The following is a 12,951-nucleotide window of genomic DNA, read 5'->3' as shown; positions in this document are numbered from 1 at the left end:
TGTTACTGTACATAAGAATTCTTTAAAATACACTCCTCAAAAAACACAGAAGTAAACAAAAAACCACACAAAAAAAACTTTAAAGTAGCCTTGTAAGGAGAAATTACTTACTTCTATAGGGGTGGATTCAGAAATTTCACGTAATATTACTATGCAACGATTTTGATTTGGCCTTACTTTTTCTCCCTTCTCATCCACTTGGACTAAAGGTAAAGCTATAAAGAGAAGAAAAATGCATGGTAAAACAAAATATTAAAACACACCAGTCATTTACATTCCATTATGATATAATATAGATACGCCAATAGGATGTTACACTATGGAACTAAACACATTGAAAAAAAACCTGTATACACTGTAAATTAGTGAAAGGTTTTAAACTACTCTTACATATTACATTTCTCAGAACTATAGAACATGATTTAAAAGTCCTATAAGAGCTATAATCAATGTTAACACTATGAAACAAAGGTTCTAAACAGCTCAAATAACTAACAATTACAATTCAGGGTTAATGGCTTTTCCTTTCTACAAGTCCCCCCAAATAAAATAATTTTCTGTCTTATTATGATTTTTCATTTTGAATTCATAAGAAGTAAAGATTAAGAAAGTTGCTGATGCCTGGCTGGCTTGGCTCAGTGGTTGAGCATTGACCTATGAACCATGACATCATGTTGCAATTCCCGGTCAGGGCACATGCCTGGGTTGCAAGCTCGATCCAGTGTGGGGCGTGCAGGAGGCAGCCAATCATGATTCTCTCTCATCATTAATGTTTCTCTCTCTTTCCCTCTCCCTTCCTCTCTGAAATCAACACAAAACTGTATTTTAAAAAAGAAAAAAAGAAAGCTGCTGGCCTTTACAAGTGGGTCAGGTGGAACCAATCTCAACTAATATGTAAAATAGGTTCCAGTTCTAAGTGAACATTCCAAAACAAAAGCAATACTGGAAAATACAACACTAGTTTTCAGAATTCAAACTTCATGAATTATGTTTTTGCCAGTTTCTTCATTATTTGTTTCAATAATTTAATGACCTTATGACATTTGCCTAGGAACAGAAAATAGAAGAAAACCTTCATTTGTGAATAGAATATCCAACTATGTTTGTAAGATAAGATGTTCTTCTTTGTCTACTACTAAATGGACACAAGAAAAAAAAAATCTTCACTGGCTGTCCACAGTACAACTAAACCAGGGAGAATATGTAAACACTTTTGCATAAGAGTCAGATGGATAGTCATGGCAGTAACTCAGAGAAATGGGGCTTTAATTCGGGGCACAGTGATGACCCATCATCATTTAGAAATATTTGGGTGGGGTGGGGGAGCACATCGTACTGTGTTCTTTGTGGACGCCCATCAGAGCTATTCAGTAGAGCAGTCCTGAGGAGGGAGATTATAGAAATTATTCACCCAGTACTTGTAAACAATATTATAAACTGAATTTTTATAATTAAAAATAATACCATTTTAAAAAAATCAGACATATCATACACTTAATATAAAACTAATTCCCACTGAAGCCATTCTGGGTAGGAGGGGATAGATAGAAATATTACAAAGGGCACCAGGAAACTTTGGGCAGTGGTGGACATGTTTGTAATCTTGATCACGGTGAAGATGTCACTGATGCATATGTATGTCCAAACTGATTCAACTGCACATTTAAAATATGCACAGTTCACTATATGTCAATTATACCTCAATAAAGTGGTTTCAAAAAAATAAATAAAATGGTTAGGTTGCAGAAAACTCAATCTGCAAAACAAATCAGGGCACCAGCAAACTATACATTTTTATTTTATCCTCACCCAAGATTATTTTTTTCATTGATTTCTAGAGAGGATGAAAGGGAGGGAGCAGGGTGGGGAGGGGGGGGGGGAGGAAAAAAGAGAGAGAAAGAAACATCAACACAAGACGCACACATCGATTGGTTGCCTCCCGCACGGGCCAGTGCCATGGAACCTCTAACAGAGGTGTGATCTTGACTAGGAATCAAACCCACGACCCTTCAGACGCACATGGCAGGTAACTATTTTTATTCACATTTCCTGAATCACTGTGGGCCTCTGATTTACACCTTCCTTTGATGTTGCCAAATGTCTAAAAAACAACCTCATTCACAAAATCCTATAAGGAAAAACACAATTCCACCAAACTCAGAGCTTCTTTTCATTTCTCCACAAGCCTTTTCCACTCCCTAGATCTATGATCAATTATGAAGCCCATCAATGCCCAGTGCTGTGAGCACTTCACCACAACGGGGACTGGTCAGAAAGGTCCATATTTCAGGGAAGACTCCAATTGCCATGAAGGACCTTAGCATTGGATCTAGCAGTCACACTGATAAAAAAAAAATGTCAATACCAGGTAAAATGCATCCTAGACTGTCATTCACTTACATCTCAGCACTTCGACAATCAAGTCCAGGTCAGTGCTGAGCTTCTTGATGTGGTCCAGATTAGCCACTGTGGTGATTGGCACATACTGATCACTATCCATCTGCGATATAAGGTACATGTCACTAGCAAGGTTCTCCCTGCAGAAAGAAGACAATCTCTCTTAATTAACACTTCTTTAAGAGCCTTACAAGGATATGCGTGTGGTGTGACGTCACTTCAGAGTTAGTTTATACCCAAACCCACCTGTTATTTGCCATAGGTCAATTTTTTTCAAAGACATTTGGGGAGCAGAGAGAGTAAAAGTAAAAGTATACTGCATTTTATACAACCAAAACTAATGAGCAAGTAAATCTTTACAAAATATATTTTATAGCTATCTGTTCTAAAGAGTATTTAAGTAGCTTATTAAAAACACAAACACAATTTTTTAAAGGAAATACAATTGAAAGAACAAGAAAATAAGAAAAATAAGAAAAGACCAGGAAAGGTTGGTGACCAAGGTGCTTGCTGTTCAGTCTGAAACACTTCCCAGCACTTTTTAGCAACCAGGATTAAAAAAAGAACACCTGATCATAACATGACTTAAGGATCACAAGCTAAGTCACAGATAACCAGTCTGGGTGACTATGAGCTTCTTCCTGGTATTTTGGCCTATGATGAACATTCTCAAGTATTAAGGCAGGCCCAGAGAAAAAACTGAAAAACCACGAATACTGATAAAATTTTACATGTGCCAAAGGGTTATCTTCTCACTCAAAAAGATTACATTTAACTCAATTACATCTTCTTGTTTGTCCCATTCTTCCATTTGAACTTTAAATGTTCTACTCTACTTTTCTTTTTCTGTCAGAAACAGAAGAAATTTTATTATTAAAGAGTGCCTCTACTTTTCAATAGAAAAAATATTTGGGGGGCGGGGGAGGACACACCTAAAAATATGAATGCTGCATGAGTAAAACAATCTCCTATTGCAACGTTTGGCATATTTTAAAAACTAGTACAGGAAATGTGTTCTCAAACTTTAGTGTGCTAAAAAATGTCTTTGTAAGACAGACAACCTAAGGCCTCATAACTCAGAGTCTGGGTATGGAGGGGGCCCAGGAATCAAAATTTCAAAAAGCAACCCAGATAACGATTCAAGATGAATTTGTGGATAATTGTGGAGGGCTCTGGCCTAGAGTTCTTCAACATGTTGGAGGTTGTTACTTATTCACTATTCCAGATTTCCTGTTAACAGACATATACAGACATAGATAGTAACAGATATACACTCCTTCTATGTAAAGCGTCACATCTATATATGTAAAAGCTAAGTATGCAAAGTGTCCCCTCGGGAGTTCGACCGACTGGGAGTTCGATCGCTTGCTATGACGTGTGCTGACCACCAGGGGGTGGCACAGAATGAAGGAGGGCCCTGGCCGGCAGCCTCTAGGGACCCTACCCATGCATGAATTTTGTGCACCGGGCCTCTAGTCTGTATATAATAGCCAGTACACAATACCACAAGTATTAGGTACTAGAAACACTACTACCGTCCTTACCTGGATAAGCAGAATTCCAATGTTTTTTTAAGTACTTCTCGGGGGTCTTCCTGGCTTTCTGATTGAGACTCATTTCCTCCTATACAAAATAATCAACTCAGGAAAAATGGCTTAAAATTTACCAAGCAGATGATACAGTACAGCAATTCTAATGTTTTCAATATACATATTAAGTCATCTAGTGTATAGAGAATATAAGAAAAATGCTGGTCTACCCATTAAAAAAGGAAAGCAGAAGCAAAAAAGAAAAAAAACACAAACCCTCACCCCAAAGAGAAACACAGTTTCAAAAAATAATCTGAGTATCAGATTTATTACCAAAGTTTAGCAGATGGTTTTTATCACATAACTAGTGGCCCGGTGCATGAAATTCGTGCACATTAAAAGGGAATTAATTAGAGGAAATATTTTAATACTGCTATTTGCCCTTTTTCTATAATAGAAGTGTCTGGCCAGCCCCACCCCCACTGGGCGACACCAAGACCTGGCTGGGCCCACCCACATCAAGCTCCGCTGAGTGCAGCCTCATGTCCCGGCGCCAACCTCGGGGGGCGCAGCCTAAGGTCCCCCGGTGCTGGAGCAGGGGGCGCAGCCTCAGGTCCCCTGGCCCTGGCCTGGCACCACGCAGCCTCAGGTCCCTGCTGATCAGTCCTTAACACGGTAAGCACCCAGCCTGTTTTGTCTTCCGGATGGAAAGTATAGTGTCAGTCACGGGTGACTGACAGTGCGCTTAATGTGTTAATGCATCATGGTGTTACGGCATAACGACTATTTGCATATTAGCCTCTTATTATGATGATATGTACAAGTTTATGCTTTGTCTCAATTCTAAAAACAAATTGTCAGACAGCCTAGAAGCACACAGATAATAAAGCAATAATAAAATATAAAGGAAAGAATCAAGATACGGAAAAGATAAATACAGGCCAAAAAATCAAGGATGAGGATAATAAACATACAGGCTGTAAAGACCACACGATTCCTACACGAGAGCCTTATAAATGCACTTTTAAAGTTTGAGATAATCGAAGTCACAAGTGAGAAATTGTAGAGTCACAGGGATGCTACTGAAAACACTAAATAAACAGATCCTTAAAAGAAAACTTTAAGATTGAGAAAACTAATAAGCCTACTTCAGGCAGGTGGTCATGGTCAATATCACAATGATAAATCATGCTGATACTAAGTATTCTGAACATGATGGGATAAAAATGGCACTTAATCTCTGTGGTCTTTTTATCTCCCAAACCCATAACTCTGGTATGATCATGAAAAAAAAATCAAACAAATTCCACCAGGAATAGAAGAGCATCATACAAAATAATTCAGCTCTAGCTGGTATGGATCAGTGAATAAAGCGTCAGACTGCAGACTGAAGGGTCCCAGGTTCAATGCCAGTAAAGGGCAAACGCCTGGGTTGTGGGCTCGATCCCCAGTAGGGGATGTGCAGGAGGCACCTAATCAGTGATTCTTTTTTTTTTTTTAATGTATATATTTTATTGATTTCAGAGAGGAAGGGGGGGGGGGAGAGAGAGAGAGAGAGAGAGAGAGAGAAACATCAATGATGAGAGAGTATCATTGATCAGCTGCCTCCTGCACGCCCCCTAGTGGGGATCGAGCCCACAACCCAGGCATGTGCCCTTGACCAGAATCAAACCCGGGACCCTTCAGTCCACAGGCCGACACTCTATCCACTGAGCCAAACCAGCTAGGGCTAATCAGTGACTCTCATCATTGATCTTTCTCTCCCTCTCCCTTCCTCTCTGAAATCAATAAAAAAAAAAAAAGGTATATATATTTAAAAAAAAACACACACACACACAAAATAATTTATCAGTTCTCCTTAAGACTATCAAGGTCATCAAAGGCAAGAAAAGTCTAAGAAATTGTTACAGGAGATCAACCAAGATGGCGGCATAGGTAAACACCAGAGTTAGCTGCCTGGAACAACCACTTCACAAATACAACTAAAAGACAGAACGGACATCGCCCAGAACCACAGGAAGACTGGCTGAGGGGAAATTCTTCAACTAGAAGGAAAGAGACTCAGAGGAGGCACAGTGCGGAAAATACAAAGGTGCGGAGGTACGCGCGGAGCAGGCTGGTAGCTGAGGGCGCGGTTGTCGTTTTCAATCGGGAGGGAGTCTCATATTCTGAGCTCCAGTTCTGGGCGAGTCTCTAGGGACCAGGACTCAAGCCGGAGAAGCGGGACTGTCTGGCATCGGTTGGAACTCGAGGGCAGCTTTCTCTCCGAGGTTTGCAGCGGTTGCTGGGACTCTGAGAGGCAGAGCCTCTGGGGACGGGATTGAGAGCAGCCATAACTGCTCCCTCCACCCGCTCTGTTGATCCTGTGCGACCCGCCCCGCACAAGCCCTGTGCAGAGCCATTTGCCAGATAGCCTCAGGCAAAGGCTAGATTAGCACCTCCCTAGAGGACAGAAGTTTTCCCACTGCAGACACAGCTGATTCTCATAGCCACTTGGCCTGGAGGTCAAATCCCCCTAGTATTAACTACAACAATCAAGGCTTAACTACAATAAGACTGCGCACAAGGACCACTAGGGGGTGCACCAAGAAAGCATAAAAAATGCGGAGACAAAGAAACAGGACAAAACTGTCAATGGAGGATACTGAGTTCAGAACCACACTTTTAAGGTCTCTCAAGAACTGTCTAGAAGCCGCCGATAAAGCTATTGAGATCCTCAAGAAATCTAATGAGACCCTCGATGTTGTGATAAAGAACCAACTAGAAATTAAGCATACATGGACTGAAATAACGAATATTATACAGACTCCCAACAGCAGACCAGAGGAGTGCAAGAATCAAGGCAAAGATTTGAAATGCGAAGAAGCAAAAAACACCCAACCGGAAAAGCAAAATGAAAAAAGAACCCGAAAATACGAAGATAGTGTAAGGAGCCTCTGGGACAGCTTCAAGCGTACCAACATCAGAATTATAGGGGTGCCAGAAGATGAGAGAGAGCAAGATATTGAAAACCTATTTGAAGAAATAATGACAGAAAACTTCCCCCACCTGGTGAAAGAAATAGACTTACAAGTCCAGGAAGCACAGAGAATCCCAAACAAAAGGAATCCAAAGAGGACCACACCAAGACACATCATAATTAAAATGCCAAGAGCAAAAGACAAAGAGAGAATCTTAAAAGCAGCAAGAGAAAGAAACTCAGTTACCTACAAGGGAATACCCATACGACTGTCAGCTGATTTCTCAACAGAAACTTTGCAGGCCAGAAGGGAGTGGCAAGAAATATTCAAAGTGATGAATGCCAAGAACCTACAACCAAGATTACTTTATCCAGCAAAGCTATCATTCAGAATTGAAGGTCAGATAAAGAGCTTCACAGATAAGGAAAAGCTAAAGGAGTTCATCACCACCAAACCAGTATTATATGAAATGCTGAAAGGTATCCTTTAAGAAGAGGAAGAAGAAGAAAAAGGTAAAGATACTAATTATGAACAACAAATATCCATCTATCAACAAGTGAATCTAAGAATCAAGTGAATAAATAACCTGATGAACAGAATGAACTGGTGATTATAATAGAATCAGGGACATAGAAAGGGAATGGACTCACTATTCTTGGTGGGGAAAGGGGTGTGGAAGATGCGGGAAGAGTCTTGACAAAAATTGTGCACCTAGGGATGAGGACAGTGGGGGGGGGGGTAAGGGCAGAGGGTGGGGTGGGAACTGGGTGGAGGAGAGCTATGGGGGGAAAAAAAGAGGAACAAGTGTAATAATCTGAACAATAAAGATTTACTAAAAAAAGAAAAAAAAAAGAAATTGTTACAGCCTAGAGGAGCCTAAGAAGACATGACAACTAAATGTAATTTGGTATCCTGGAATAGGTAAAACGTACCAATACTGGATTAGAATTTGTGGCAGATATATCATACTAATAATGTAAGATTGTTAAGAATAGAAGGTACTGTCCTGCAGGTGTGGCTTAGTTGGCTGGAGTGTTGTCCATAAACCAAAAGGTCTCCAGGGTTTGATTCCCAATCAGGGCATATACCTGGGTTGCAAGTTCGATTCCCAGAGAGGCAACCAATCCATGTCTGTCTATCTGTCTGTCTGTCTGTCTCTCTCTCTCAGAAGAAAAAAAAATCAATAAACACATGTACTCAGGTGAGGATTTAAAAAAATAGAAGGAACTGAGAGCTCTCCATACTCAATCTTCTCAATTTTTCTGTAAGTCTAAAACTATTCTTAAACAAATGGCAAGGTGAGAGACTCAAAGCTAACCATAACAATTACCACAGAAAATGTTAATGTTCTAAACATTTGAATTTAAAGCAGAAATCATTAAGACTTGACTTTTTGTAAAAACAAACAAAACTCAACTGTTATGTTATCTATAAGAAATGTACTTTAGTAAATATAAATACCCAAATAGGTTAAAAGTAAAAGGATGGAAAAAGATATACCATACTAGTACCAATCAAAATAAAGCTGAAGGACTATATTATTAGAGTAAATTCAGAGCAAAGACAATTAATTACCAGGGATAAAGAAAGTCGTTTCACAATGACAAAGGAGTCAATTCATCAAGAGGTCATAGCAATCCTAATACAGAGCTACAAAATACATGAAGCAAAAACTGGTAGAGCTAAAAGGAAAAACAGACAAATCCAATACTGATAGAATAACTCTCTTAATAACTGACAGAACAAGTAGGCAGAAACCAGAAATATAGTACACTTGAATAAGACCTGACTGATATTTATAGAACACCCCCATACCAATAGCGAAATACACATTCTTCTTTCGTGCAAAGGGAACATTTACTAAGACTACCCATATTTTGGGCCAAAGAGATTCATGTCATACAAAGTATGTCCTTTGACCACAGAGATTAAATTAGAAGTCAATAAAAGAAAGTTCCCTGGAAAATCCCCAAATATTTAGAAACTAAGTTAAATACTTCTAAATTACGTTTGGATTTAAAAAAAAAAAAAAAAAAAAAAAGGTAGGAAGGAAATTAGAAAAAATTGGAAACTGAAATTTAAAAGAAAGGCACCACAATTTGTGAGATTGTGCTAAAGCAGTACTTAGGAGGAAATTTATAGAAGTAAATGACTACATTAAAAAAAGAAGAAATGGCCCCATATCAATGAGTTCAGCTTCTGTCTTAAAAGACACTAGAAAAAGAACAAATTAAGGCCAAGTAACCAGAAGAAAGTATATTAAGAAGATTAGATTTAAAGCAATGAAAAAAGAAAAAAATATATTAAGGAAAATCAATGAAACCAAATACTATTTTTTTGAGATCAATAAAATGGACAAACCTCTACCAAATTTGATTGGGGGATGGGAGGAAGCCAAATTACCAACAGAAATGAGTGATGTGACAGATCCTATAGATTAAAAGGATATAAATAGAATAATATAAGTAACTCTATCCAATAACTTTGACAATTAATGAACTGGTCCAAATCTTTGGAAGCCGTAAGTAACAAAAGCTCCCTCAAGAAGAAATAGATAACCTGAGAAGCCCTATGTATTAAAAAATAAAAGATAAAAACATGCAGGTAAAAACTTTCCCACAACAAAAGTGTAGGCCTGGATGGCTTCATTTCTTAATTTAAGGAAGAAATAATAAACTCATCCAAAAATTGAACAGGAAGGAATACATCAAAAAGAAAAATACAGACCAATATTACTCATGGACACAGATGTACAAATTCTCAGCAAAATTTTGACTAATCTAATCCAACAATATATCAAGTATATTACATCATGACCTAGGTGAGGCTTATCCCAGGAATGTACGTGTGGTTAAATGTTTGAAAAATCAATAATACAATTCACCTTTAAAACACTAAAATAGAAAAAAAATATATGACCATTGCCACAGATGGAGGAAAAGCAAGACATAGTTCAAGAACCATTCCTCATAAAAACTCCCAGGAAAACATAACCCAATAAAGGTCATATAGGTAAAAATAACTAACATTATACTCAATACAAAGACTGTTTTCCTCTCTAAGTTCAATCAGATGTCTGCACTCGCCACATATGTTCACCTTTGCAATGGAAGCTCTATCTAGTACAATCAGGCAAGATAAAGAAATAAAGGGTACCAGACTGGCTAGGAAATAAAACTGAATTTATTCACAGATAAATTCACATCTATGTAGAAAATCCAATGGAATCTACAGAAAAGTTCCTAAAACTAGTAACTGATCTTAATAGCAAGTTTACAGGGTATAATGTCAATTTATAAAAATTAATTATATTTCTATCTACTGATAAACAATTGCTTAACAGCTGCTTAATTTGTATAAACAAATTAAAGTTTTTAAAAAATCACTTACAATAGAATAGCACCAAAAAATACAAAAAACTTAAGGATAAGTTGAACAAAAGATGTGAAATATCAGTACACTGAAAAACACACACAAACACACAAAACCCCCACAAAAGCCAAGAAAAATCAAAGACCTAAACACGTGGAAACACATATCTTGTTCATGAATACTGGCTTAAGATATCAATTTTCTCCAATTGATCTATAGATTCAATGCAATTTCAATTAAAAAACCTCAGCATTTTATAGCTAATAACCATCTTATTCTAATTTGAATGAAAATGGAAATTAGAAAATCCAAAATAACTGAAAAAGAACAAAATGAGAAGGCTAACATTACCTGTTTTTAAGAATAACTTACAGTAATCAAAATAGTGTGGCAATGCTGTCAAAACAGACTAACAGATCCCCACTGAATGGGAGAACATCTATACATATAAAAGCCTAAGCGACCGTTGGACCGGTAACTATGGCGCGCACTGACCACCAAGGGGCAGGTGCTGAACACATAGGCATGGAAACATGGAACAGACTGATGAATCTCAGAGGGAAGCAGGGAGGGGGGAGGCCGGGAAGAGATTAAAGATCTTATATGCATACTAGAGGCCCCATGCACAGATCTGTGCACCGGTGGGGTCCCTCAGCCTGGCCTGCGGAGATCGGGCCAAAACCAGCTCTCCGATATCCCCCGAGGGGTCCCAGATTGTGAGAGGGCACAGGCCAGGCCAAGGGACCCCACCAGTGCACAATTCCGTGCACTGGGCCTCTAGTATTTGATAATGAGACATGTGGTAAGGGGTTACTTTCCAAAATATATATAAGGAACTTATACAACTCAACACAAGAAAGACAAACAACCCAATTAAAAAATGGGCAAAGAACCTGAATAGATACTTCTCCAAAGAGTACATACAGATGGCCAACAGACATATGAAAAAATGCTCAACATCACTAATCAGCAGAGAGATACAAATTAAAAGCACAATGAGATATCACCTCACACCTGTCAGAATGGCTATCATCAATAAATCAACAAACAACAAGTGCTGGTGAGAAAAGGGAACCTTCTGCACATTTGGTGGGAATGTAGACTGGTGCAGCCACTGTGGAAAAGTATGGACTTTCCTCAAAAAATTCAAAATGGAAACTGCCTTTTGACCCAGCGATCCTACTTTTGGGAATATATCCTAAAAACCTGAAACACTACTTTGAAAAAATAGATGCATTACTATATTCATAGCAGCATTATTTACAATAGCCAAGATCTGGAAACAGCCCAAGTGCCCATCAGTGAATAAAAAAAGCTATGGTACATTTACACAATGGACTACTACTTGGTAGTAAAAAAAAAAAAAAAAGGAAATCTTACCTTTTGCAACAGCATGGATGGACCTGGAGATTATTATGCTAAGTGAAATAAGCCAGTCAGAGAAAAACAAATAACATATGATCTCACTTACATGTGGAATCTAATGAAATAAACTGATGAACAAAATAGAAACAGAGGCATGGATACATGGAACAGAATGACAGCTGTCAGAGGAAAGGGAGGTTGGGGAACTAGATGAAAGAAGGTGAAGAAATTAACCAAAAAACTTATATGCATAACGCCCAGGAACAGAAAACAGTATGATGATAGCAAAGAAAGGGGAAAATGAGGACTGAGAGAGACTTTGCTTGGGGTGATGTGCAGGTGATGTTTTACTGAGTTGTACACTTTAAACCTCCATGGTTTTGCAAACCCATGTCACCCCAATAAATTCAATAAAAAGAAAATATGGCAATGGTTTCCACAGCTCTAGACTGATATCAAACCTTATAAAGTTGTACACTTTTAGTATTTTCTACTTTAATAAAATCGAGAGACAGAGATAAACCCACAAATGTGTAAACAGATGATTCTGACAATGGCACAAAGGCAGTGCAATGGAGAAAGGAGAGTCTTTCCAGCAAATTTCTACATGTGGGGGAAAAAAGAACTTTGCTCCACACTTCACAACATATTCAAAAATTAACTTGAAATTGTAACAGGCCTAAAAAATGCAAAAATTAAAACCATACAAATAAGATTTCTTAGGTGCAACACCAAAAGCAAGATCCATAAAAGAAAAAACAAATTATACACTGGACTATATTTTTTAAAAATGATAGTCCAATTATACATTGGACTATATAAAAAAACTGTATATTTCTATTGAAACCATCAAGAGAACAGAAAGACACAGATTGAGAGAATATATTTGCAAATCACGTATCTGATAAGGACTTGTGTCCAAAACATATAAGGAACTCTCAAAACATATTACTAAAGCAGCCACTAAGAATGGGCAAAAGACTTGAACAGACCCCCTTCACTAAAAAATACATGTATATGAAAAGATGCTTGACACCACTGGTCATTAGGGAAATACAAATTAAAAACACAGTAAGACTCCATTACGTACCTTTTAGAATGGCTAAAATTAAAACGACTGACCATTATCGGTGTTGGTGTGGGTATGGGGCAGCTAGGTCTCTGATCCACTGCTGATGGGGACACAAAGGGAGCCACTATGTGACACAACTTCACCATTTCTTAAGCAGATTAGCATATGCCTACAAGATGATTGTCTATTCCGTATCTATGAATTTATCCAAGAGAAACAGATAGGTGTCCATACAAAGTCTTGCTTATAAATGTGC

General features: G+C 38.1%; 1 protein-coding gene across 19 annotated transcripts in view; it reads right to left on the bottom strand.

Annotated features, from left to right (window-relative positions):
• Positions 1-12,951, bottom strand: part of LARP4B (La ribonucleoprotein 4B) — a 108,766-nt gene that overhangs the window by 28,641 nt on the left and 67,174 nt on the right. For all 19 annotated transcript variants that reach the window (XM_036342638.1, XM_036342688.1, XM_036342707.1 and 16 more), the window contains 3 exons: positions 3,942-4,020; positions 2,401-2,537; positions 112-215 (listed from right to left, as the gene is read on the bottom strand). In XM_036342638.1, coding sequence (XP_036198531.1) covers positions 112-215; positions 2,401-2,537; positions 3,942-4,020 — 320 coding nt within the window. The remainder of the gene's footprint in view (positions 1-111; positions 216-2,400; positions 2,538-3,941; positions 4,021-12,951) is intronic.

This window comes from Myotis myotis, unplaced genomic scaffold, assembly GCF_014108235.1.
Source record: "Myotis myotis isolate mMyoMyo1 unplaced genomic scaffold, mMyoMyo1.p scaffold_m19_p_1, whole genome shotgun sequence".
In the NCBI taxonomy this organism is placed as follows: Eukaryota; Metazoa; Chordata; class Mammalia; order Chiroptera; family Vespertilionidae; genus Myotis; species Myotis myotis.
This window is presented reverse-complemented; position numbering and strand designations above follow the sequence as displayed.